This window comes from Acipenser ruthenus, chromosome 13, assembly GCF_902713425.1.
Source record: "Acipenser ruthenus chromosome 13, fAciRut3.2 maternal haplotype, whole genome shotgun sequence".
Taxonomy (NCBI): Eukaryota; Metazoa; Chordata; class Actinopteri; order Acipenseriformes; family Acipenseridae; genus Acipenser; species Acipenser ruthenus.
Genome location: NC_081201.1, coordinates 36,989 through 64,357, shown reverse-complemented (window position 1 = coordinate 64,357; position 27,369 = coordinate 36,989). Strand labels below are relative to the sequence as shown.

Sequence of the window (27,369 nt, the reverse complement as noted above, 5' to 3'; positions counted from 1 at the left end):
TGTTTCCAGTGTAGCACACAGCAGCAGTCTGAGTGTTTATTTGATCTGTGGGCACAGAGATCTACTCTATTATGCCAATACAAAAGGAAGCACTTCCCGTGGCTTAGATGGATGGCAGTTTGGGGAAGTAAATTATGTCCAATTTTTTATATATTTATTTTTTTAAAATACAAAACATTTAACATTGTACAGGATTAACAAAACAGTTTTCATAGTCCCTGAAACCCAGCTTTGCCATTAAACATTAGCATTGCAATGTAGCTGTTGCAAGTGCTATTTCACAATGGCAAACTGGCATCTCTTCACACTCACATTTATTTACAAACTGTTTATACACACATAGCCAAGTAAATAGCTCACAATGATCAACGATTCATTAAGTCCTGAGCTTTTACAACAGCAGAAGTGCCTCTCACACGTGTAGAGGCTGCTGCTGCCTTCAAAGCAATCATAACTCACTGCAACTCTTTAGATCAGTGCGTTCACTCTTTCCTCCCCCTTGTACAGTGCAAAGATAAACCCAGACTAAATGGTTGAGCACACCTTGTTTTTTTAAACACTCACACCGTTCTGCTCCTTTCTATAAGAGCAGCTTCTTTACTCAAAGACACAGTACACCGTGTTCTGTAGCACTTTCATTCCATTTCACTGTTAGGTTTATGCCTTTGCCCATACATCTTAATCACTATCTTAGGGACCTTTGTATGTGGGTACCCTGCTCTATGTTCATGGGAATAGGGTACTGCTATGGCCAAAAGTTTTGCAACACCTAGAATTTTTGGATTGAGACAATTTAGGTATTTTATTTATCATGTAATCAAAGAAAGTACAAGATGACATTGCAAAAGTCTACTGAAGCTATAATAGTAGTACAGTATTTAATTGTCAGTTTTCCATTATATACAGAAAACTACAAAGCGGCATGTAATTCATTATGTGAACATAATATTATTCAGCAGGACTCATTCGAATTTATGAAAACACAAGAGTTAATTCTATAGGGTGATGCTAAACTTGTGACCATAGCTGTACCGCGAAACACCAGATATTATTCTCTTAAACTATCTGACACTTAATTTATTATAGATCTTCAAAGGTTATTGATCAATTTAATCTCATTAGAAGCAGCCTTACAATATCTTGGTCCTTATACATAGAGAACATTTTAAAAAGCACAACAGTTTTAGTATTTTGACTGCGTATCTTTGTCTAGTATTTCCTACAGTAAGAACAAGGCTCACGTTTACTCCCCTGTCTGTTTTGAGAGATAAGTTGACAAAGTGAAAAAAAAAAAATATTCTGCAATGTTAGCTGATAGTCATTTTAAAGCAGGAGCATATAAAACCATTTGGTTATGATACCCTCCAAACGTTAATGTAATCGTTCGTGCTACAGTTACCAGAATCCGTGTTCATTCTGGAAGAAGCATCACTGCAGTTTTCGCTGTGCATTTGAGCTCTCTCCATGGATTTGACTGCTATCTGAAGTACAAACAGGATACATACATTTTACTGAACATAATGCAGCTAACCAACCAGCAACACAAACAATCTCATGATTAATACCACTGATTGGTCTGGCTGTATCCATGGAGCCAGCCAGAATGGCCACACCATGGGAAGTTCCTTTTAAAATATAACTAAAAGTAAGTATGATGGTTGTACATATGGGCATCCACCGTACATCCTGTTGCCCCCATGGGGGATAAGTCACTATTTAGCCTGTAATCTGGAATGCTAATGAACTACTGTTAATGCAACTCTATAGTTCTGTACTTGTAAACAGAAACAGACAGACAAAGAGAGTTATGATGAAGTGAGTGTTACCCACAGCAAAGCACAGACCAAACAACAGAACCTAACTAAATCTGCTGAAACAGCTGCAGAGCTGCTCTGTTAACCAAGAATGACCAGACACAAAGGACACACACAGGTAATGCATGGGGCCAGTTACCTTGCAGACTTTGCTGTAAGTGGGTAGACTGGGTGGGCTGTGGGAGCTGTGTTGTGTGGTGAGCACTAGTGTGCAACCCAGCAAAAATACCTAGAGGAAGAGGAAAGAAAACAAGTGCTGACAAGTAAAGAGCCTGTGTGTGCATGCACTGCCTACAGTGACTGTTCAGGCTTGCAAAGCAGCCTGCATTCCCACCCTACAGCCCTGCCGTGCTGCCCCGCCCTGCAGCCCCACCCTACAGCCCTGCCCCGCCCTGCAGCCCCACCCTACAGCCCTTCCGAGCTGCCCCGCCCAGCAGCCCTGCCGTGCAGCCTCACCCTGCATCCCTACCCTACAGCCCTGCCGTGCAGCCCCACGCTGCAGCCTCACCCTGCATCCCCACCTTACAGCCCTGCCGTGCAGCCACACGCTGCAGCCTCACCCTGCATCCCCACCCTACAGCCGCGCCATGCTGCCCTGCCCTGCAGCTTCACCCTACAGCTCAGCTGTGCAGCCTCACCCTGCATCCCCACCCTACAGCCCTGCCGTGCAGCCTCACCCCGCATCCCCACCGTGCAGCCTCACCCTACAGCCTCGCCCTGCAGCCTCACCCTACAGCCCCGCCCTGCAGCCTCACCCTACAGCCCCACCATGCAGCCCTGCCCTGCATCCCCACCATGACACACACTACAACACAACACCACATAAAACAGAACTGGAAAAACACTGCAACACATAGAACACAGAACAAAAGCACATCACATTGTGAGGTGGGACAAGCACGTGTGATTTGGATCTACATTGATGAACAATCTCAAACTGTGAAAGTAAGGAAACAAAGACGTGTCTGCTCTGGGTTCCCCTGGTACTGCCTGCAGTCAGGCACAGCACTCACTGTGGGCAAGGCCATGATGGAACGTCCCTGGCGCAGGCCCCGTCACGACTGCATCTTTAGTCCCTCCTGCTTTAGAGTCTGAGCCGAACGAGAGGACGGGGAAGCTGAAGGTGTGCACTGGGACAATGCCGGGCAAGATGCTCAGGGTTCCAGGTGCCAGCGTCTGCCCAGAGGAGGTGCACGATGGGGAGAGAAGACTCGGGGATGGAGAACTGGACAGTACCGCTGCTCCTGAGGCATTTAACTTCTTAATATATATATAAAAAATAGTTTTTAATATACTTCTTGTATAACGGCTACAAACATACACATGACATGCAACGTGATTTCTGTAATGTGTCAATTTAACGTTAATGATAAACTAGGAGATGGAACATATATTTAACCAGCAATGCATTCGACTGCAGGATAGATGCATAATATTGGCAGAGTGAAGCTAAACATTATTTTAGTCTTAAGATCTTCATTTAACTTACCGAACTTGCAGGAGCAGATGCTGAACAGCTGGTATCCACTACTGGTTTGAGGGACGATGTCAAAAGCCTTGCCACACCTTGTGTGCCCATAGTAGAGTCTCCGTTGGTACCTCCCGGAGGAGCAACCAGGGTGAGTTTCTGAGAAACCACGGGCTTCTTAACGGTGGAGCTTTGAGACTGCAAGCTGGAGGTTTGGTTTGGAGAAGGCGACTTCCTATTGATTAAAACGCCAGTGCTGACAGGGGCATTGTGTGCTGAGCTACTTGAAAGAACACTGGACTTTGTCATTGCAGGCAATGAAAAATTCGGCTTGTACATCTGGCTGGAAGTGCTGGACATATAACTGACAGAAGATCCTGTAGAAGAAAGAATTTTAGACATAGTAACAGGGGAAGCTTGAACAGCACTGGGTAGAGATGAATGGGGAGGATGAAAAGTCTGTGTCTTTGCAGCTGTTTTTGACTGTTGCATGCTGGCACACTGCTGAAGCAGCTTCGATGCTTTAGACTGAGACGAGCTTTGCAGTTGGCTGATGTTGAACTGAGTGGACGAAGGAAAGCTTTTCTGTGATTGGCTTGTCTGGTGAAAAGGCTTGGGGCTCTGCACAGAGCTGGAAGTTGTTCGCAGTAAGCTGAGGTTCTTGTGCTTGGTCTGCAGACTGTCAGAGAGGACTTTGTTACATGTAGAAGTCTGCGACAGAAGCCCTTTGTATCCAGTCAAAACAGCAGTGGAACAGTTTTGAGATTTCCTCTCTTGTGAAAGCTGTCCAAGCGCTAATGCCTGTTCTGCTAAAAGATTTAGGGGCGATTGTGATGATGCAGCAGAAGTAGCGACAGATGTGGCATGAACTGGTTTGGGAAAATTCTTCTTCTCATCAGATGATGTTAATACTGGCAGGCTGGCAGAAGTTGGTTTATGGACAGCAGAGAAACAAAAATCAGGACTTCCCCTTGCAGCGCTGTTCAGGGCAGCCAGTTCCTCAGAAACGCCTTCCAGCGACGGAGGGTTGTGGATCAAATCTTCATCCAGAGAATCATCCCTAGTGAAGGAGTGCGGGGCGCTGGGGATGCTGGAGCTGTGTGCAGTGGTGCTGGCTGGTACAAAGAAACCCACGGGGCTCAGTGCATTACTACCAGGGCCCTGTGCCAGGACTGCTGGGCCTCCCGAATGCAGCTGTGAGGTGCTCATCGAACCCATTAGTTTCACAAATGGATCCTGCAAAAAAAAAAAGTGAAAATACAACAAAGAAAAAAGCATTCCATGGCAGGTTTTACTTGCAGTGCATGGAAGTTACTGTCAGTGCTGCAAAGATCCCGTTTATATACAGTACTGATGAGGTACACGACAGAGGTGTGCACTTCTATTAAAGCATTCCATGGCAGGTTTTACTTGCAGTGCATGGAAGTTACTGTCAGTGCTGCAAAGATCCCGTTTATATACAGTACTGATGAGGTACACGACAGAGGTGTGCACTTCTATTAAAGCATTCCATGGCAGGTTTTACTTGCAGTGCATGGAAGTTACTGTCAGTGCTGCAAAGATCCCGTTTATATACAGTACTGATGAGGTACATGACAGAGGTGTGCACTTCTATTAAAGCATTCCATGGCAGGTTTTACTTGCAGTGCATGGAAGTTACTGTCAGTGCTGCAAAGATCCCGTTTATATACAGTACTGATGAGGTACACGACAGAGGTGTGCACTTCTATTAAAGCAATGCATGGCAGGCTTTACTTGCAGTGCATGGAAGTTACTGTCAGTGCTGCAAAGATCCCGTTTATATACAGTACTGATGAGGTACATGACAGAGGTGTGCACTTCTATTACAGCCATGCTTTGGGGTAAAGTCTGCGAGTTTGGGATTTCAGCTTTATTACATTCATCACAATAAAACATACCTTCATTTTTATTTTTGAGGGATTGATGACCTTCTTTTTGGTCCTGTGAAAACAAGATATGTCTTAAAATCAGGTCTGAAAAGATGATATCAAGCTGAATCAAAGAACTGAGGGATATATAAAGAGACCAATGGCTACTACAAGAGAATAGGCCATCTTCTTTCTGACACAATTGTGGTACTTACGGTATGGAAGTGATGTAGCTATGTACCCGCCTGCTTTCCTTAAACAGCATCCTAAAGGGAAGATGAAATGAAAAGAAGCACAGCACAAGATTAGCGTGCTGTTAGAAGCTCTGCACAAGAACCGAGAATGAGATCAGCATCTGGGTGTGTGTCCTGCTAGAGCTGGGAAACACTGAAACAGAGTGCACTTAAATAAAGAATGGTTACATTGTGTAGAAGCAATCAACTGTATGAATATCTGTAAATAAATACAATTGAAATACTAATAATGATATACATGCAACACGGTCATTACAATAATAACCACATTTACTTATGCAGGTTAACCAAAGGGACTCCAGTGGATACAGTACATGAGAAAATGACACTCGTTATTTCTTTCTTCCTTTCTTTCTTTATTTATCATGCATTTTCTTTTTCTTTTTTTTTTTTTTATAAAATTTAGTCGTCGCCAATTATTTTTACCCCGGTTTTTTCACCCCAATTTAGCATGCCCAATTATTATCTGTATCCCCGGCTCACCGCTCGCAACCCCCCCGCCGACTCAGGAAACGGAGGCTGGAACACGCGTCCTCCGAAACGTGCTCCTTCCAAGCCGTCATTTTTCGCACTGCAGATCCACAGCAATGCTACCAGACCTATAGTGCCGGAGGACAACACAGATCTGGCGGCTCCGCTGCAGAGCCACAGGCACCCTATCGGCCACAGGGGTCGCTGATGCGCGGTGAGCCGTGGATTCCCCTGCCGACCTAAGCCCTCCCTACCCGGGCAGCGCTCAGCCAATTGTGCGCCGCCCCCTAGGAACTCTCGGTCACGGTCAGCTGTGACATAGCCTGGATTCGAACCAGCGATCTCCAGGCTATAGGGCACATCCTGCAAGGAGCGCCTTTACTGGATGCGCCACTCGGGAGCCCCCTATCATGCATTTTCTTAATTGTTCAACAGCTGCTTACAGACCCTCACATCTGTGAATGTTAGAAACAGCCACGGTTCTTTACCTTGCCTGCATCCACCCCTTAGGCCACAGTGGCTTGACCTCTGCTTCCAGGAAAGCCTTTAGATATTCTTCTGCAGATTGGGACTTGTTCCTCTCCAGCTCATAACTGCCCATTTTTATTCTTACAACGTTGCAAAGAAATTCCCTATAGGAAAACAATGAAAATGATTCAACACACAGTGGAAAACAGAATAACATTTTTCAAATTGCAGTTGTGTTATTACCAGTATGAGAGTCAGTGGTTCTGTAAATTGTTTTTCATCTTCCAGATTCATTAATTTGTACTTTTCTGGGGTTAACATTTTCCATGCCTTGTGCATCTGCTCCTGACAGTTCTACGCAAATCTCAAATCTATATTAACCCTGCTGGCGTTTTCCCCAAGGGATGTTTTATTAACACACTCAACTTTAATAAACAGTCACAATTACAGACCTGCGGCGGTTAGATCAAACAGACTGCACTGGCTTCCTGCAACACGCCTGCAGTGAGGGGTGCACTGTACCCCTCACTGCAGGTATTGATGAAACTGTACCCCTTTCAGCTGGTATTGATGAAACAGAACAGAGTCCTGAAAATGAATGTGGACTAACCTGCGCTACAAGAGCCCCCGAAACTACACTGCCCAGTAAAAGCTAAACCCTGCAAACCTGATCTCGTCGTTCCACTGGAACTTCTTCCGAGGACTCATCACCCGCTTCCCACTCTTCTCTTCATCCCCCTCCTCCTCCTCCTCCTCATCAGAGCGTTCCTTCTCTTTCCCTTCTTCCAGCATTCTGAAAAAACAAAAACGAAAGCTGCATGTGTTTGTTATGGAAACTCGTGCGAGTTGTGAAAACATTCCCTACAATGCACAGTCTGATTACAGCTTGATACGGTTTAGTTGGATAGACTGAAATTTGTATTTCGTTCAAAAACTGTAAATGACGAAGTATGCCTGAGTATGCATATCTTTATTAAAGAATACACATTATACATTATTTATTTATTTTCAAATACTATATATATATATGAGGAATATTAACCTACCAGCATGGAAGTCTAAATACACTGAGGCAATTTAATGATTTAATGTAACCCTGCTGTGTTGCTTAAAGCCAACCCTTCTGATTCACACATACTTGGCAAACTTTGCCTGGGTGTGCGCTTGGCAGTCGTCTTGGTACTTGGCGCTCTGGCCGGGCATGACTCTACCAATAGCTGCTTTTAGTTTGTGCAGTGGTTCTTTAAGACGCCCGTCCTGAAACACAAGGGAACACCCGTATAGCTGGGATTTAGCAAGCTTCACCATGTAGCTGTATGGTGTTCTGGAAGTGTTAAACAATGTAACAACTCCAAAATGTTTAGAATTTCACAAGCTGCCCACCTGCTCATGTAAATGCAACTTCTTTGCCCTTTTTATTAGAGTGTCCTTACTGCAGGGAAGAAAAGAGGCCAGATGTGCATAAACGGCAGAACGTGTCAGGTTATGCAATTCTCTGGACTGAAGCTCAACACTAAGGGTACAAAAATGTGAGATAGTGTTAGAACATCTTTCAGAACACGAACAAACTTACCAGAAAAGCATACTGATCCAGAACAAGCCACCGCCCACATAACTGAATAACAGAAGGCAGGGTTTCTGCTCCCCCACTTCAAATCTAACAGAAGGCAGGGTTTCTGCTCCCCCACTTCAAATATAACAGGAGGCAGGGTTTCTGCTCCCCGACTTCAAATATAACAGGAGGCAGGGTTTCTGCTCCCCCACTTCAAATGTAACAGGAGGCAGGGTTTCATTGCTCTGAAATGAAACTGTGCTTTGAAATGCAGCTTTATATTTCAAAAACACAGGCTGTCTATTTAAGAAAACATATAGAAACACATTAAAAAAGCTAAAGTCATTTTAAAAACTGGTTACATATTGACAGAAGATTTGAAGTTCTGCGATACTTACTCTAAAAGCATATTGTTGATTTCTTGCGTAAAAAACTTCTGTTTTCCCTCTCCCTCAGATGCTTTGGCAGCCTAACATGCAAGTAAAAGAACTAGTTAGTCTTGGTCTATGAAATGCACAGAAACCATCAACCATGTGTGTTGAGAGAGAAATGACTGGTGTTTCAACGTTCCTCACCCTCCTATCACAGCTGTCCCTCATTTACCAAACATCTCAATTTCCAATGTCATGAATAACACTTCTATCCTTTTTTCTGCAGTTTTACAAATTGTTCATATGTTAGTTATACATAGGGCCCTGCGAAATTCACAGGAGAATTACAAGGACTGGACTAACCTGCAATTCAGTCCTAAACCTCCATGTGTCCCTGTAGCCACTCCAGCTAAACTGATCTAAAGATTAATTAGGAATCAACAGATTAAATTCTGGATAATTAGAAAATACCCGCTAATTACAGGGGACAATTATGGCCATTCTAGAAATTGATGCGTTTAAAGAAAAAGCTTACTTAAAGACTTGCTGCTTTAAAAAGAAATGAAATGCACCAACAAACTGAAAAAGCATTTATTTGAGAGATTGCATGCAGCAATATCCACCTGGTGTCTCAACTCTCCCTGATTGCAATCCATAGTAAGGGACTGGTGGATCTGATACAGTGGTTTGAAAGCCATGACGTTAGAGTTCAAACATATAATAAAGTTACAGAATTCATAAATTCATACTGAGCACTGGGACAAGAGCTGCACAGCACAGATGCCAGTATAAACAAACATTGTGTTAAAACTTTCCACAAAGTTTATGAAAAATTGACAAGCTACTACAACCCTGATCAACGCAGAATAAAAACACGTTTTATTCAACCAGCTCACAAGTTTCTGAAGGCAGGAAGGAAGGATTTTCGACCCACAACAAGTTTGTAGTTTGGATAAAGAAACCCTCCCATTAGATTCTATTCCAGGGTTTGATGCGGACTGTAAATCTGGGATATCAGCTATATGGAAAAGGAAACTGTAGTGGAATTTCCTTGAACGAAGCTTGGAGAAATGCAGAATAACTATTTCCCAATTTAGCAAGAAAGGCTAAAATATGTTTGTAAGTTGTTACCAGTTCTGTGGATGTTGAAGGAAGTGTTTCTTCATATGGACACATTTTCACAGAGCAACGTCAACCCATATGTTGCTGAAGTTTAACAGCAATATATAATGCACAAGAACTGAGAATGGATTGTATTTGTCTTTCATGCAAACATAAGAAACACTCCTTATGAACAGCCTTTTTTTTACATTATAAAAAACACAGCTTATAAATGTTACAGAATCTATCAAATGCTCAGATTTTAATAAATTGTTATATTGACTATACTGTTCAGCGATCAGTACCAGAAACAGGAAACCCATCAAAAAAATAAAATAAAATACAATACTCACCTTCTCTTGATGAATTACATATTTGTGCCAGTGAGGACCGGATATCTCCATTCAACAGCAAGCAGTGATTTACCTCCCTTCACCTCTAACTCTATTCATTATTATGCTGCTGTTGGTTCTGAATGCTGTGCTGAATTTATGAATGGTTGTCCTCTACCTGGTTCCATTTGGCTTTGTTCTTTACTATCCTGGATCCATAACCAAATGTGTTCATAAAAACATACAGCAAATGCGCATTTGAATGTGGCAGGTTGATCCATCTCTTCATGGGAACGTTCAAATAATATACAAAACTAAAATCCCAACTGAAAGCAGACACTCACTGTAGCCCAGCTCTGGGTCTCAGAACTGCCTTTATTAATGCATATAAAATTTAATTGATGAGGAGCCAGGAGTCTGATGTTGAAAAAACAAATAGTTCCTCCCTTACAGTTGCATGAACAAGTCCTATTAATAAAGCTACAGACTTAGTCATGCTGTGATCAACTGAGAGCAGCTTTAGCAGGGGCAGGATTATTCAAACTCCTGGCACCTGCTCATTCTAATAATACCCCTGAACAAGAACGTTCTGAACCCCAGAACTGGGAGCCAAGAGAGCTGGGGTTTCAATCCCTGGCACCAGTGGACACTGCTTTTGTTTGTCACTGTACCTGAGTGAGTTCTTTGATGCGCCTCTCCAAAGGGCCTGGCAAACCTTCAGGCAGCACAGGGCTCTGTTTGAGAACCTGACCCGGACCTCCTGCGAGAGGGTCGCTACCCTCGTCCAGGTCAAGGGGGCTTGCAGCTGGAGAGTCATAAAGAAGCTTCTCCAGATCGATGTCACCCAAGTCGATAGTGCTAGCTGCATGCAGGAGATCACTTTCGTTAGCACAGCCAATAAGAGAGAGCAGAGGATCAGACACACTGAGGCTGCTGTCCACCGCCCGAGCCGGCACAGCCACAGGCTGGAGGCTGGACAGAGGCTTCCCATCCTCCTTTTCAAAGGCTTCCTTCTCCTTCTGGAACTTCTGCAACATTTCTTTCACACTCAGCACTCCAGTGAACTTTTTATTTTTCTTCTTTTCTTCCTTACTGGGATTAAGTGGCATCATTCTGATGAATTACAAAAAAAAAAAAAAAATGACATTACATTTTGCAATGTTAGAAAGCATACCAGTTTTGATTCTGTTGTCCCCCTCCCTGACAGTCACGTCAAACAACTTACCCATCTTTAGCAATCTGGGATTTTTTATGATGACCCTCTTCTTTCTTCTTTTTCATGACCTTTTCACTTCCATCCTTTAATTTTCGTTTCTAGAGAAAAACAATCATGTGAAATTGTAGTTCACGTCAATGCATACACAACCTATTTATTGTCCAGAACATTTGAACTCCCATACACATTTAGTCTTGCTCTGTAAAATGTCACTGCTGTTTATAAAGATGTATTGATCTTTGAGACCATACTGATACCTGGAGAGATATTGGAAACACACACAAACAAGTCCTTTTCTCCTAACTTGCAGATCCAGCCCTGTGTGGAGCGCCTGGCTTCACCTCCACCTCCTGTATTTCTCCTCAGTGTTTTCACTCACATGTTGTAAGTACAGATCACATTAACTGGCAGGAATCCAGTTTGTATTTACATTTCTTGTTTTATGAATGTCTGCATGAGAGAAACATGATGACCCCCTCATTAAATCTCAACTCTGGACAACTATTCACACCTTTGGAGACTTCAGCCTCTTTTTCTCCTTGGTTAAACCGTCGTCTGGTTCAGAGTCTGATGCCTGCCTGAATTGCAGCGTTCCAGAATTGATGTAAAATCCCCCGTATTTTGTTGTGAGTGAAGCCGGCACAAGCTCATCATACTGTTGCAGGAAAGAAGGAAAGCAGAATTATGCAACGTTTACACATAAAAAGAGAACTAGGTTCCATTGCAGGTTTTATCAATTGGATGACCAGCCCTCTACAGCAGTCAGTGCAACACACTGACCAGACTGCTTCCTGCTCTTTATATCCCCACAGGAGACAAGAAAGGGAAACAAAGAAAACATTGCATTACGTTTCATTGCATTCATTTGCGTTTTCTCATCACACTAGGGGATGAACTGTATATACTTAAATCTCTTTTAAACTTTTCCTGTAAGCCCTCTGAAACCAAAACCGACCCTAAAACTGAAAAATAAATCCAATATGAAATATATGAAATATATGAAATAAGACATGGATTACAGTTACTGAGACTTGAATAAAGAGACTACAGGTGAAAATGGTACAATATAATATTTCATTCATGCTCAAAAGTAGCTGTTGGTTCCATGGCTATTCAATATTGAGGATATTAAAGCGCTGGAGAGGGAAGGATGATCTTCCCTGCTGATACCAGGTTAAAACTGACAACAGTAAAACACTTACAGCCTCTGAGTTGTCAATAAATGGATCTGTGTCATCATATCCATAGCCCATATCAATTAAGTCCTGCATACGGTCCTTTTTACGCTTCTTCGGGCCCTTACATTAAAAAACACACACATGACAAGAGTTACCCAAAACACATCCCTCTGAGGCTGAACGTAGCCAGAACCTCACTCCTCATCAAAACTGTATTCTGAGGATTAGGATTCTGTAATCTCTCTCCCCTAGTCATAATTATAGCAGAAACACCCACAGAAGGTTCTTGGAAACACTCACGTATCTTTCTTCAAACTTCTTAGCAAGCACTTCAAGCTCCAGTCTCTGTTTCCCCTCGTCTTCATCTTCCTCAAAAGGTTCCTGAGATTCGTTCACAGAATCCTTCTGCAAACCAAGGGGAAACCTGTTAAGCATAACCTTATCTAGGATCATATGCAGCAGGATTTGAACGGCAGTACTTTGATGCTGAGCATCCACTATGGTATTCTTTAAGCAGAAGTTTGTCATTCTTAATGTTACTGTTGGGTAAATCTATATTCATGTATAATCTGCAAGAGTTTAAGAGGAGGATCAGTGGATTTAAATGGACTTCTCTTACCTTTGTTTTCTTTACCAGTTCAGGATAGTTAAATTCTGGACAGTGTCTTTGGTCTGGTTGAAAGAGAGCGAGTACCAGCCGTGCCGTTGGGTCTCTGTCAGTCCTTTCTGGGTCCACAGGGGTAACGACTGCTCCTTCATTCTGTGGTTTCTTCAGTAAACTTGTGGGAAGGCAGGTTTCACTGCCAGAGAGCGTGGTCAACTGCACCCTCCGTGGTTCAGCCATAACAATGAGATAAGTCTATAATCGCAAAGACACTAACTATGCAGAAAGCACGTGTGTTCAGTTAGCACGTTTATATACTGGTACTGTAGTTCTACATTTTAAACACTTATTAAACCTCTGTGCATTGCTAATGGTCCCAGATCATTGATGCAGTTTGGAATATTTCCAAGTACATGCGACGTAACTTAGCTTCACAGTGCAGGGGGGGGGGGGGGGGGGGGCAATTTTTTAATACATAAATATACCATTCAGTAGAACGTCATGACCTGACACGATTTAATACCACAGCACAGGACGTATGTGGCTGGAAAAGGACGACAATAATACTTGTTCAATCAGTGCTCTATTTTTTCTTGCAAAATAACATTGCATTTCTCTCAATTAAATAATTCACTAAGCTGGAAAATATACCAATAAAAACTGATTTATACGTCACGTATTCACTGTCCATAAACAAAAGACTATTTTGTATTTACTACCGTACCGTTATGTTGCATTGATATACTTGACGAATGCCCCGATTAATCAAAAAAGCATGTGTTATTTCATCTATACATATAAAACCAAAACAGCTTACGCACAGCTCTATTCAAATTAATATCAAATTGGTCTGAAATCACCACATTTCATACTGTTTATCTCTGCACAGTAGGATCTCCATTAAGCCGGCAGTTGCGTCATCAAGATGCGCCGAAGCGTCGCAAAAAAAATGTTACCTGCGAAACCAAAAAACAGTGCAATTACTTCTACTATTTATATGGATGCACTGCAACGGGAACCGTGTGTGCATAGCCGGCTACATCAAAACGTGCGAGGTTTTAACACCGTTACTAAGCAACACGTACTTAGAAGTGCAGCTCCACCATCTTGTCTACTATTCACTGCCTACAGCTTGTAGAACAGCGGCACAATCACAGAAACAGCACGGGCTTCATCTTACGGGCGAACGTGATTAACCGTAAGACGGGGCCACGTTCTTCCTCCTTTCCTTCCGATTTATTTCGTGGTCGACCGTTGTTATTATCAAAAACACTGACAAAACAAACAGGAAGTTCGGGGGTTGCCATGTCAAAATGGCATTCTGAAGCCTGTGCTGGGTCATGTGACGTGAGTGGGTGTGTTCTCTTTCCCAGGATCCTGTGCGACGTTTACCTTCATTTGTAAAATGGCGACAGTGCATTTACGGATCGGAGATCTAGTGTGGTGAGAATTGATGTTTTTTTAATTTTTTTTTATTAAATGGTTCATATTATGTATGTGTATATTAAATTAATACCGAAACTGTTTTTTACAGATCCCGTGGTACATGTGATCGGTTTAATGGAGGTTTGTTTTGATTAAAAAAAAAAAAAAAAAAAAAAAATTGCCCTGGAAATAACTAGTGAAATGACCATTACTGAATCTAGTTTGACAACAGCACAGAGCAGACGGGTGTAAACGTGAGGCCTGCACGTAACACTGTGAGTGAATGTATTCAGTTTGGGTTTCAGCACTTGGATTGCGTTAAGAAGTAAAATTCGTCCAGGTGATTTTACGTGATGTACTGCTTCCTCCGTCCACCAAACAGTGCTCTTGTATCTGGCCTAAAGTAAAGGAGACAAACAGCTGTTTGATCCCCGATGATGTTGATGCTGGAAATCGACCCAGAATAAATCCGACACGTTGAAGCATTTGCTTGGACAGCTGTCGTGTTCTGTGTTTACTGGGAACAGTGGACTGTTTAATCAAAGCTGTGTGACCTGGTCTTACACAGGCCAGCTAATTAGCGCGGTACCGATACTGTGTTCAATTAGTGCGGTACTACAACACTGTGTTTAATTAGTGCGGTACTATGGCGCTGTGTTGAATTAGTGCGGTACTATGGCGCTGTGTTGAATTTATTTCGGCTACACAAAACCACGTGATACAAACGAGTTAGATATATGTTTACTTTCTGAATGTTCTTCTTTTTCTCCAGGGGTAAGCTTGGTCGGTACCCACCCTGGCCAGGAAAGGTGAGTGGTATTTATTATCTTATCAATGAAATAGAGCAGCAGTGTGGAGTAGTGGTTAGGGCTCTGGACTCTTGACCGGAGGGTTGTGGGTTCAATCCCCAGTGGGGGACACTGCTGCTGTACCCTTGAGCAAGGTACTTTACCTAGATTGCTCCAGTAAAAACCCAACTGTATAAATGGGTAATTGTATGTAAATATAATGTGATATCTTGTAACAATTGTAAGTCGCCCTGGATAAGGGCGTCTGCTAAGAAATAAATAATAATAATAATAATAATAATGAAGTTACGTTATCACCTATATAAATGTACAGTATACTACTTGCACTGAAACGAAACCAAAGTTTATAACATCTTGATAAACTGACACACTGAATACTCTAGGAATTACAGTGTTAGCATCCCTTCTTTGTTTGAATATGTTTAATTGCTACGAGAAGAACACATCCAAACATGCAGAACAGACTGGGCAGTGCCACACTTCAACTCCGGAAATTATCATTTTGTTTGGAGGAATTTGCCCGAAGTCAGTTGCTTCTTAAATAAACTAAAACCCAACTGCCCGAGGACAGGGAAGAGTAGCTCTAGCAATGACGATGATAAGCACTGGAGCTGTGCATGTTATACAGAGCTACTGAACCACTGGCGCTAGTTTTGGAGGCAGGAACGCAGTTCAATTCATGGGAATTATGTTTATAAACACGTTTTCACAAGCATTAGTTGTACTTGATATTATGGACACAGTTGTTACTCCTTTTTTTAGAGGTTGATTCTCTTTGTTTTTGTTGTTGTCAGATTGTAAGCCCTCCCAAGGATTTGAAAAAACCAAGTGGCAAAAAATGTTTCTTTGTGAAGTTCTTTGGAACTGAAGATCAGTAAGTATTTGTTTATCTCTGAACTCCTCTAAGATGCCAGCACCACTTTAACACAGCAAGCAGTTGCATGTTCAATATACCAAGCATTTGCGTTTGTGGGGTTTCAGTGCTTGGATAAAGGTGGAGCAGCTCAAGCCATACCATCCCCACAAGGAAGACATGATCAAGATCAATAAAGGCAAGCGCTTCCAGCAGGCGGTGGATGCAGTGGAAGAGTTCCTCAAGAAAGCCAGGGGAAGGGAGCAGGTGAGACAGAGCGGGGATCCGTGCGGCAAAGTGAGCTTCACATCGGGCTTGTCTGTGCTTTGAGAACTTTCTGAAGCCAAATCAAATCCTGCAGTGGCAAATAACCCCTTCAATGTGATCAAACCATGAGTTTAACTGTGACTGTGCAATATTGGTTTATTTTTGGGTAGTGCAGAACACCCCAGTATTTAATACATGTGCGTCACTCTCTGTGCATGATATGCTGCAGGTGTCCTGCATTCAGTTTTCTCTCAACATGTTAATAAGTAGTGTCTCATGGCTGGGAATTGTGTTGCAGTGAAATTGAGAGACCGAGATGTCAATTGTTTTTTATGTTTTAGGCATCACACAACTCCGCAGAAGAGAACAGTAAAAGCAATTCCGATGATAAAACCAAATCCAGCTCTGCTGAGGCGAGAGGCAGAAAAAATTCCACAAGCACTCTTAAATCATCCCCGGCTGGAGAGAGTGACGATCTCAGCCCAAAGAAACGCGGCCGCCCTCCCAAGGATGAGAAGGTCGGTTTGTGAAATCGGAGTCTGATTGAGCACAGCCCCTGTTATATTAAACTACATGTCTTTGTGTTTAATATTACTCATGATGGAGCACAGCCCCTGTTATATTAAACTACATGTCTTTGTGTTTAATATTACTCATGATTGAGCACAGCCCCTGTTATATTAAACTACATGTCTTTGTGTTTAATATTACTCATGATGGAGCACAGCCCCTGTTATATTAAACTACATGTCTTTGTGTTTAATATTACTCATGATGGAGCACAGCCCCTGTTATATTAAACTACATGTCTTTGTGTTTAATATTACTCATGATGGAGCACAGCCCCTGTTATATTAAACTACATGTCTTTGTGTTTAATATTACTCATGATGGAGCACAGCCCCTGTTATATTAAACTACATGTCTTTGTGTTTAATATTACTCATGATGGAGCACAGCCCCTGTTATATTAAACTACATGTCTTTGTGTTTAATATTACTCATGATGGAGCACAGCCCCTGTTATATTAAACTACATGTCTTTGTGTTTAATATTACTCATGATTGAGCACAGCCCCTGTTATATTAAACTACATGTCTTTGTGTTTAATATTACTCATGATTGAATTTCTTTCTTTGTTTTTGTATAGGAATTATCCGACCCAGAGCCTTCCACAGTACACAGAACGATGTCAGGAACAGTGTCAGGTTACAAGTGGCAGAGTAATGTAGGTTTCTGAAAATATTTATTTTATTAGGATACCCATAGCTCTGTCTAGTCTATACTGTATAGGCCTCATTACTTGCTGAGGCTATAATTTAAATACAATGTAAATCCAAACCACTGTTCTTTCCTTAGGGACCTCTCTAACCTAGCACCACATGTAGTTCATTTGTCCTTGATCTCTCCAGCACTGCACTACCAAGGGGGAGCGCTTGACTCCTGCTGAAAAGCAAAACTAACAGTGATTTTAAAAATGCTAAGACTTTCAGATTTTTGTATTCTTTCAGTTGTTGTGTGCCTAACGTTTGATCCATTGTATCAGATTAGTAGAACTATTTCGAGAAATGTTTCAGATTGAACTTTTTTCCATTGTAGCAAGTAAAGGAGGACCCTCACTTCCATCACTTTCTGCTCAGCCAGTCTGAGAAGGTAAGAGCCGTGATTGTTGTTTGGAAGTCCAGCCTCTTTATCCAGCAATGCTAAGGGTCCCTCTGAAAGCTTGCTCGCAGGCGTTGCAGCTCTTTATCCAGCAATGCTAAGGGTCCCTCTGAAAGCTTGCTCGCAGGCGTTGCAGCTCTTTATCCAGCAATGCTAAGGGTCCCTCTGAAAGCTTGCTCGCAGGCGTTGCAGCTCTTTATCCAGCAATGCTAAGGGTCCCTCTGAAAGCTTGCTCGCAGGCGTTGCAGCTCTTTATCCAGCAATGCTAAGGGTCCCTCTGAAAGCTTGCTCGCAGGCGTTGCAGCTCTTTATCCAGCAATGCTAAGGGTCCCTCTGAAAGCTTGCTCGCAGGCGTTGCAGCTCTTTATCCAGCAATGCTAAGGGTCCCTCTGAAAGCTTGCTCGCAGGCGTTGCAGCTCTTTATCCAGCAATGCTAAGGGTCCCTCTGAAAGCTTGCTCGCAGGCGTTGCAGCTCTTTATCCAGCAATGCTAAGGGTCCCTCTGAAAGCTTGCTCGCAGGCGTTGCAGCTCTTTATCCAGCAATGCTAAGGGTCCCTCTGAAAGCTTGCTCGCAGGCGTTGCAGCTCTTTATCCAGCAATGCTAAGGGTCCCTCTGAAAGCTTGCTCGCAGGCGTTGCAGCTCTTTATCCAGCAATGCTAAGGGTCCCTCTGAAAGCTTGCTCGCAGGCGTTGCAGCTCTTTATCCAGCAATGCTAAGGGTCCCTCTGAAAGCTTGCTCGCAGGCGTTGCAGCTCTTTATCCAGCAATGCTAAGGGTCCCTCTGAAAGCTTGCTCGCAGGCGTTGCAGCTCTTTATCCAGCAATGCTAAGGGTCCCTCTGAAAGCTTGCTCGCAGGCGTTGCAGCTCTTTATCCAGCAATGCTAAGGGTCCCTCTGAAAGCTTGCTCGCAGGCGTTGCAGCTCATCCTTTTTCTGGTTCTTGATACGGGTCTGTCTGCGGCAGCACATATACCCCAATCCCTCCTGGAGGCAGGGAGCGGCTTGAATCTTAAACTTACTGTCCACTTGTTAACAAAACAAATTCTATTGATATATCTGTTTTAAAAGGAAAAAAAGGTTGCATTTTTGTACATTCACATTGGCCCTTTGGGCATTATTTGTGAGGGAATGTTTGCATCTTGCACTTCTGTATATGGGTGCTTTGTGGGAGTTGTGTTCTGCCCGGGGGTTTGCAGTGTGATGGCGGGTTTGCGTTCTCATGCTAACTCTCTCTTTGTGGGAGTTGTGTTCTGCCCGGGGGTTTGCTGTGTGACGGCGGGTTTGCGTTCACATGCTAACTCTCTCTTTGTGGGAGTTGTGTTCTGCCCGGGGGTTTGCAGTGTGACGGCGGGTTTGCGTTCTCATGCTAACTCTCTCTTTGTGAGAGTTGTGTTCTGCCCGGGGGTTTGCAGTGTGACGGCGGGTTTGCGTTCACATGCTAACTCTCTCTTTGTGGGAGTTGTGTCCTGCCCGGGGGTTTGCAGTGTGACGGCGGGTTTGCGTTCTCATGCTAACTCTCTCTTTGTGGGAGTTGTGTCCTGCCCGGGGGTTTGCAGTGTGACGGCGGGTTTGCGTTCTCATGCTAACTCTCTCTTTGTGGGAGTTGTGTCCTGCCCGGGGGTTTGCAGTGTGACGGCGGGTTTGCGTTCTCATGCTAACTCTCTCTTTGTGGGAGTTGTGTTCTGCCCGGGGGTTTGCAGTGTGACGGCGGGTTTGCGTTCACATGCTAACTCTCTCTTTGTGGGAGTTGTGTCCTGCCCGGGGGTTTGCAGTGTGACGGCGGGTTTGCGTTCTCATACTAACTCTCTCTTTGTGGGAGTTGTGTCCTGCCCGGGGGTTTGCAGTGTGATGGCGGGTTTGCGTTCTCATGCTAACTCTCTCTTTGTGGGAGTTGTGTCCTGCCCGGGGGTTTGCAGTGTGACGGCGGGTTTGCGTTCTCATGCTAACTCTCTCTTTGTGGGAGTTGTGTCCTGCCCGGGGGTTTGCTGTCAGCTAACTCTCTGTCTTTTTGTTTTCCATGCAGCCAGGTTCTGCATTGGAGCCTATAAGCAAACGATTGAAGATTTTCGAAGAGGTAAGAATGAACTCAGTAGGTGTTGTCACTATTCATACCTCTAGAGATTCTACACACACACACATCTCTGTTTCAGAAGCATGTCTATTTCCACATTCTGAAGTATTGTTTTATCTCTGGGTTTTTAATGGAGTTCAATTTATCACCTTCCTCTGTACGTGGGCTTGGATCCCTGATTGTTAGATTCAAGTACTGTCCTTCTGTTCTCAATCAAAGACAAACTTGCATCACCATGTACTGGCTGGAACGCCAAGTACATTGTTACAACAAAGGAGGCGTTGCAAGCTTCAGAAAGAGGATTCAACAGCACAATTAGTAAAACATGCACAAACAAGACATGCTGTTAGAACAAGGGAGGCAGCAGCAATAACAAGGGCTGTATGAAAAGTTTAACGACACAATAACAAAAAACGAAAGCCAGGTGAGGAACACCATGCGTTTTTGTAAGGATGGACTGACATGCATTTCCTCTGAACAGGACACAGGCTCAACATCAATTCAAGCTGCAGACAGTACAGCTGTGAATGGCAGCATCACCCCCACAGACAAAAGGTATCAATTAAACATAATGTTTGTGATTCAATTAACCACACTGTTATGATGACTGGTTTTATATGTATAGTAGTTTTTATATATACAGTGGAACGTCGCATATCCGACCGCCACATAACCGCCCTGATCAATTAACCGCCTCGCTAAATAAATTAAATAAATAAATATTAAGATTAGGCTACGAGAGAAATGGTCCTGACAGCAGGTGCAGCGTCCGCGTTGGAAACAGAAAGAAAGCGTTCTAGCAATCAGCCTTTTGGTGCGTTCCCCTTTGAGAGAAAGGCTTTGTGTGCGTGTCAGTCATCTGTGACATTTCAATACACCAGTTGAGAAAGTTTTGTGTTTTATTTATTTTTTTGTGCAATGTGTTTGTGATGTAGCACATGGTTGCAGATATTGACAGCGTGTTGTAGCTTTTAAATGCATTTGAATTAAACAAAACAAGCTTCATAAACACAATGCTTACCAGCCGTTTGTTTAAAATAGTCGAAGCAATGCTTAAACCGAGCTTCTTATCGGCTGTTGGCAATATCAAGAAAGAGCGCAAAGTACCATGACAGAGAAAGCAGAACCAGGGAGACTGGGACTTCTAGATTTAAGAAAGAAGCCATCAGTTGCAAGTTACTGTACATTTACCGTTTGTTTTGTATTTTGTTTTAAAAGCTTTGAGTGGAGATGGCTTACAGCAAACCACATAGCAACACTGTGTCTTGTTGCCTAATTCATCTTGTTTACGTTTCCTTCCTTTTAAAGCAAAGAATTTCCCGGAGTTTAAAGCAGTTTGAGTGTTGTTTTTGTTCACTATCCTGTTTATGCATGTGTAAATGTTATTTTCTATAGATGTTCAGAAATCCGCCTTTTTTATTTTTTTAAGTTTAGTAATTGCCAATTATTTTATTATTTTCTTCCAATTTGGCATATCCAAGTATTTTTAGGCTCAGCTCACCGCTACCACCCCTGCGCTGACTGGAGCGGCGAAGACGAGCACACGCTGTCCTCCGAAGCATGTGCCGTCAGCCGACTGCTCCTTTTTACACCTCAGAGCTACAGCGTCGGAGGACAACGCAGCTCTGGGCAGCTTACAGGCAAGCCCGCAGGCGCCTGGACAGACTGCAGAGGTCGCTGGTGCGCAGTGAGCCGAGGTCACAACGCTGTACTGGATGTGTGTGTATGTATGTATGTATGTATGTATGTATGTATGTATGTATGTATGTATGCCAGTTCTTTACAAATGAAATGTTAGGTGGCATGTTATTTTACTAATTTATTATTATTATTGATGAAACGTATTTCTCCACAACAGAATAGGATTTCTTGGACTAGGACTGATGGGCAGTGGCATCGTTGCGAACCTTTTAAAGATGGGACACATTGTGATGGTTTGGAATCGCACTGCGGAGAAGGCAAGTCACTACATGAGATTCCATTCACAACATGAAGGCACTTATTCCATTCCGTTGGCACTTTTGGTCACAAGTCTGTAATTCATATCATATGATTGTTTGCTGCAGTGTTATTGAGTCAGTATTTATAAGGTGTGAGCTGAGCTTCACTGTGATGAGATACAGGCTTGCCAGCAGACAGTACTGATGTGTTCACAAATCACAATTCTGCTGTACTAATACTTATTTTGTAACTAGCAGCTTGGTTCCTTGCAGTGTGACTTGTTTATACAAGAAGGCGCAAGGTTAGGGCGCACTCCAGCCGAGGTCGTTTCTACGTGTGATGTCACTTTTTCCTGTGTTTCCGACCCAAAGGCTGCCAAGGATGTAAGTGTTTAAGCTTTATTAATTCTGTGGAATTACTCTTCAAGATAAGCATGGGGGGCCAGACAAGTTTGTTTGTTTGTCAGTCATTTTAACAAAGTATGTGTTATGTTGGTCAGAGATTCAGCTTCTATTTCTCAAGTTGATGTCCTTGTTTAAAGTTAATATTAAAAATCAATATCCTTAATCTTCAGGGTTCATATTCTTCAAGGCCTGTAAATAACGTGTGTTTCTTTCTATTCAGTTAGTGCTTGGTCCCAGTGGTGTTCTGCAGGGAATAAGACCAGGGAAGTGTTATGTAGAAATGTCCACTGTAGATCCTGACACTGTTGCAGAATTATCCCAGGTAAAGACTGCGATTTTGTTTTTTCACATGGTCGCACCTGCAGTGCACGAGAAACCACACAGCTTTTATCCACCAATCAGGAAGCTCCATTAATGGCACTGCTTCACAGACAAAGATACTTCTAATTTAATAATAAATACCTATAGTACAATCTGTCATTTCAACAGCTAGGTATTTCTCAGATACGGGAGGGGCAGTAGAACACAGCTAGGTATTTCTCAGATACGGGAGGGGCAGTAGAACACAGCTAGGTATTTCTCAGATACGGGAGGGGCAGTAGAACACAGCTAGGTATTTCTCAGATACGGGAGGGGCAGTAGAACACAGCTAGGTATTTCTCAGATACGGGAGGGGCAGTAGAACACGGATAGGTATTTCTCAGATACGGGAGGGGCAGTAGAACACGGATAGGTATTTCTCAGATACGGGAGGGGCAGTAGAACACGGATAGGTATTTCTCAGATAAGGGAGGGGCAGTAGAACACAGATAGATATTTCTCACACTGTCGATAAAGCAGCCTGGTTTGTGTGCTGACTGGTCTGGTTTCTTCACAGGTGATCACGTCCAGGGGGGGGCGCTTTCTGGAAGCTCCGGTCTCTGGGAGCCAGCAGCTCTCCAATGACGGGATGCTGGTCATTCTAGCTGCTGGAGACCGGTCGCTGTATGAAGACTGCAGCAGCTGTTTCCAGGCTATGGGAAAGACCTCGTTCTTCTTGGGTATGGACATGCAGCAGGAGCAGGCCTGGCGCTCTCCCACAGTGACGTCGTGTCGAGATGCTTTTTAGGGGGCTGGAAAGTTTACACCTGAACCTGCTTTGGGGGTGGGATTGCAAACGGACTGCTTTCTAAAAAGTAAAACAGAAAAGGGTAAAGGTTGAGTAATGATGATTTTACTATTGAATTGAACGGGTTTGTTGGACACTGGAAAGGTTCTATGCTGGTATTCAATTTCACATGCAAGGTTTATTTTGATCCCGTCTTGCAGTATTTAGCTAGTGTGACTCCCGTGTGTTGGAGGCCTGGCGGGGGTTAGGGTTAGGGTTACTGACACAGGCTCCTGTCTCTGTCGTTCTGAAGGTGAAGTGGGGAACGCAGCCAAGATGATGCTGATCCTCAACATGGTTCATGGAAGTTTTATGGCAACGATTGCAGAAGGGCTGACACTGGCACAAGTAACTGGCCAATCACAGACAACCTTTCTAGACATTCTCAGCCATGGGCAAATGGCAAGCACTTTCCTGGACCAGAAATGCCAAAGTGAGTATTTCATTAAATGTTTTGGGGAGAATTGAACTGGAGTGTCATCTTATTGAAAGGGGTTTATGTGATTTGTTTGCTGATCTGGTGGAAGTGAGAGTTTGCAATGGAAATGCATTTACTGTGTTAGTGTTTGAATGCAGTCTGATGCATGCTGAATTTTTCTTGAGCTGGTATGTAGAAACAGTCATTGAAGACTGTTCAGTTTCCAATTTCAAACACTACATCATGTGCTGTAATTGCATGTTTGTGTTGGTTAGGGCTCCTTCACACACCTTTTGTAAGCAGGTTTGCATCATTTCACAATAAAGGATCGGTATGCCTCCACGGTAGTGCGTGCGTTCAAGGAGAATGTTATCCTGCAGCATTTTGATTCTCAGAGGTGAGACTACATTGTTTACCTGCATATTTGTATGGGAACTTTTCTTTGTCATTCCAGATGTTTTGCAGGGCAACTTCAAGCCTGATTACTATTTGAAACACATTCAGAAAGATCTCAGGTTAGCGATCGCAATGGGCGACTCTGTCAATCATCCCACTCCAATGGCAGCTGCAGCCAATGAGGTAGAGTGAAAAGCGAGCCTTTCTGTATTGTGACGCCTGCCTGTGACCTGGAGTAACTGGGGTGTGCACACGGTGTGCTCGTGTCAGGTGACTGCTGTGTTCTCTGGGGAGGCTTCGTCCTCATTCACTACCATTCGATTATATTGGGTATCTTAGCACAGTAACTCAGTATATATTGAGTGTAGCAGGATACCCCATGAGCTCTACCGTGTGCATATTCCATTTGAATGGGGACTGGGTTGAATGGGAGGTGGAGGGGTATAGACAGCACATGCTTGTTCATTCTTTCTAAAGCAATATATTAAATCATGTTTTTTTTTTTTTTTTTTCATACAGGTTTATAAAAGAGCAAAGGCATTGGACCAGTCTGATAATGATATGTCTGCAGTTTACAGAGCCTACATTCACTAAACTGCAGTTGTAATTAAGTGTGGACCACATTCTTGCTGTTGTGATCATTTCCTTTTCTAAATGAATCTGCTATTTCCCCGATTTTAGAGGGAGAAGCAGTGGTGACGTGTCCAAGCCTCCCGAGCATTGCCCTGTAAAGGGACAAATGAAGTGGCCAGCTGTGTGCTGCTCCTTTTTGTTTTGACCTTGTTAAAGCTTGATGGGAGAAGTAATGCAGTGTGTCGGGCAAATTGAAATCCTACCCATTGCAATGGTTTACTTGTGTTTTTAAACCAATTCAAACTCTTCTGGTTTAGGTTCCTTTTCCAGTCACACATGTACCAGCCACTGTTACATACACATGCTGCATTTCCTTGTTGCTATGTTAAAGATATATATTTCAGTGCTGCAGTTGTATTTCATTGTCGGTGGAACACTTTCCTGTGAGTGGGTCCAGAGTTCAGCATTTTATTTTGTCCTACTTGAGTATCGTTCTGTTATGAAATACAAGACTGGAGAAGCACCAAGGAAGGAAGTGCCACTGCAATGCCGTAATAAAGTCTCACCCTGATTAGCAGAGCTTAGTTATATGAAGAGAATATATAGAGGGGAGCAGAGTGACACTTTATTGGTGTGTCTTACTTGTCGATTATTTAAATACCTTGAATGCATGTTTTCAGTAATTTATTTCCCAGACTTGATGCAGTTACCAAGATCATTTTCTTAAGGGCCAGTTGACAAGACTGTTAATTATTTCTATAAAGCGAATGCTCAAGACAGATTTGATCCTGTGTTTCACACCATGTCAAGCATGATTCTGTATTAGTAGCACTATGAGAACAGGCTGGAGAACGTACAGGGCCACCGTTTTCTGGATGTCTGTGTGTGTTTTAATGTTGGCTTTGCTTCTGCCAGGATTCTCTGTTGAATTTGTTACAGCTGTACCAGGAAATATATTTCACCCTGCCTCAAAAGGTTTATTTGTTTTGGCATCGTTATCTAGCATGCTTTCGGTAAGCATTGTGATCTCTGAGGGACACGTCGTTAGGAAAATAGCATTTTTCATTTATGTTTCATACGTAATAACCATTGTTTTGACGGCCAAAACATCCATAGATATATATATATATATAATATATAATAAAAGCAGAACATGTTTCTCCTTAACAGTAGCTTTTATTAGAACCACACTGAAAGGGTTCATTTGAAAAATAAATCACAATAATAGTATTAATAACCTTCCTAGTTTGTATTTAGTCAGACTTGTGCAAACAAAACAGACTGCATTACTTTGAACTGGAGAACGATAATTCATACTCGGAGCTGCACCACTATAAATATTTTGATACAGAATGCTTCATTTCCTGTGCAAAAAAAAAAAAAAAAGTATGAAGTACTTTTTGTAATTGTTTTTATAAATCTCTTAATGTTAGTAAGTCTTGTTTGCCTCTAATAATCGGGAGCTGTACATTGAGCAGATAACTTAAATAAATGGATTTTATTGTTTTGCCCTAAAGCAACTCGTGCTTCCTGCCTCAGATCTCTGTTCATATTGCTTCTTTACTTTTGCATGTCAGCAGCACCAGTGACTTCACTCATCCTGGCGTGATTCTTTTGATCAGTCTTTACCAGTGACTTCACTCACCCTGACGTGATTCTTTTGATCAGTCTTTACCAGTGACTTCACTCACCCTGACGTGATTCTTTTGATCAGTCTTTACCAGTGACTTCACTCATCCTGACGTGATTCTTTTGATCAGTCTTTACCAGTGACTTCACTCATCCTGACGTGATTCTTTTGATCAGTCTTTACCAGTGACTTCACTCATCCTGGCGTGATTCTTTTGATCAGTCTTTACCAGTGACTTCACTCATCCTGGCGTGATTCTTTTGATCAGTCTTTACCAGTGACTTCACTCACCCTGACGTGATTCTTTTGATCAGTCTTTACCACAAACCCAAAAGACCCTAGCTGACTTACCAGAGTAGGATTGCACTGCTTCTGTCTCTACTGTAGCCCTTCAGTATTTTTATATTATTATTTTAAACCAATCAATTGAAACCATTAATCGTTGGTGTCTTAATACTCTAGGCGGTTATTGCAATGTTTCCTGGTTCTTCTGTTTGCTGCTGTGTGGCATACATGAGCAGCTTTGACAAGAAGTAGCCACTGCTTCATAGCAGGTTTGCTGATGCATAACATTTTGTGTAAAAAGAGTTTTGCTTTTGTTCGTAAGCAATGTTTCTCATTCAGTATGTATGTGAAAAATGTGAAGAAAAAAATGATTTTGTGCAATTAACAAATCCTCTCAATTAAACAAATAAATAAATACATGTTTGTTTGTTTTTTCGGTTTATATAATATAATGAGGAGATGAAATGGTGCTTCTAGTTGTGCTGCTGGCATATGTCTTTCCTGTTATCTGCAGTGAGAAAGCAGGTAGGTACTGAAACTCCCCTGCCCAGGTAGCTAGAGGACCTGCTGCTGTTTAATTATCAGCCACACCTCCATACCTGATAACTAGCTCTCCCGGCGATCCTTCAATGGTCTGCTGCTGGGCAGTTCTTTCCAGTTCTACCTCCTGCTATAGACACACCAAAGCCAACAACCCCGAACTGCCCTTCATGACTGGTTAGTCCAAGTGCTGCAGGTAATTCACTAGCATGCTTTCACACTGAGGCCTG

General features: G+C 42.8%; 2 protein-coding genes across 12 annotated transcripts; one reads left to right on the top strand and one right to left on the bottom strand.

Annotated features, from left to right (window-relative positions):
- Positions 1–132: 132 nt before the first annotated feature.
- Positions 133–14,045, bottom strand: LOC131740174 (ubinuclein-1-like). Of its 5 annotated transcripts, XM_059035309.1 has the most exons (19): positions 13,804–14,045; positions 13,591–13,674; positions 12,734–12,994; positions 12,415–12,519; positions 12,139–12,234; positions 11,448–11,591; positions 10,946–11,034; positions 10,392–10,833; positions 8,315–8,385; positions 7,748–7,877; positions 7,503–7,621; positions 7,032–7,157; positions 6,385–6,528; positions 5,387–5,437; positions 5,202–5,244; positions 3,304–4,518; positions 2,828–3,074; positions 1,954–2,043; positions 133–1,481 (listed from the first exon to the last, which is right to left on the bottom strand). In XM_059035309.1, the coding sequence occupies exons 3-19, from the start codon at positions 12,956–12,958 to the stop codon at positions 1,429–1,431; spliced, it is 3,390 nt and encodes a 1,129-aa protein (XP_058891292.1). In that variant the 5' UTR covers positions 12,959–12,994; positions 13,591–13,674; positions 13,804–14,045; the 3' UTR covers positions 133–1,428. The 5 variants fall into 5 exon arrangements, with proteins under 5 accessions (XP_058891292.1, XP_058891291.1, XP_058891293.1 ...); XM_059035308.1 differs by having other exon boundaries at positions 13,591–14,045; XM_059035310.1 differs by having other exon boundaries at positions 2,828–2,990; positions 12,734–14,045.
- Positions 14,046–14,067: 22 nt separating this feature from the next.
- On the top strand, positions 14,068–27,018 carry LOC117418040 (cytokine-like nuclear factor N-PAC). Of its 7 annotated transcripts, none has more exons than XM_059035316.1 (16): positions 14,068–14,161; positions 14,916–14,952; positions 15,747–15,826; positions 15,934–16,072; positions 16,414–16,590; positions 17,224–17,301; positions 17,673–17,726; positions 19,758–19,808; positions 20,287–20,360; positions 21,664–21,763; positions 22,019–22,129; positions 22,371–22,472; positions 23,028–23,190; positions 23,551–23,730; positions 24,170–24,294; positions 24,631–27,018. In XM_059035316.1, exons 1-16 carry the CDS (start codon positions 14,124–14,126, stop codon positions 24,703–24,705), a joined length of 1,584 nt encoding a protein of 527 aa, XP_058891299.1. In that variant the 5' UTR covers positions 14,068–14,123; the 3' UTR covers positions 24,706–27,018. The 7 variants fall into 7 exon arrangements, with proteins under 7 accessions (XP_058891299.1, XP_058891298.1, XP_058891297.1 ...); XM_059035315.1 differs by having other exon boundaries at positions 22,004–22,129; XM_059035314.1 differs by having other exon boundaries at positions 22,001–22,129.
- The last annotated feature ends 351 nt before the right edge of the window (positions 27,019–27,369 follow it).

Coding starts and splice junctions, on each gene's coding strand:
- LOC131740174 (XM_059035308.1), bottom strand. CDS start 12,958: ATGGCTGAACCACGGAGGGTGCAGTTGACCACGCTCTCTGGCAGTGAA. Junction 6,529..7,031: donor CAGTGGAACGACGAGATCAG/GTTTGCAGGGTT, acceptor GTTTTCCTATAG/GGAATTTCTTTGCAACGTTG. Junction 5,438..6,384: donor AAGGGGTGGATGCAGGCAAG/GTAAAGAACCGT, acceptor TCTTCCCTTTAG/GATGCTGTTTAAGGAAAGCA.
- LOC117418040 (XM_059035314.1), top strand. CDS start 14,124: ATGGCGACAGTGCATTTACGGATCGGAGATCTAGTGTG. Junction 16,591..17,223: donor GCCCTCCCAAGGATGAGAAG/GTCGGTTTGTGA, acceptor GTTTTTGTATAG/GAATTATCCGACCCAGAGCC. Junction 23,731..24,169: donor CCTGGACCAGAAATGCCAAA/GTGAGTATTTCA, acceptor TTGTCATTCCAG/ATGTTTTGCAGGGCAACTTC.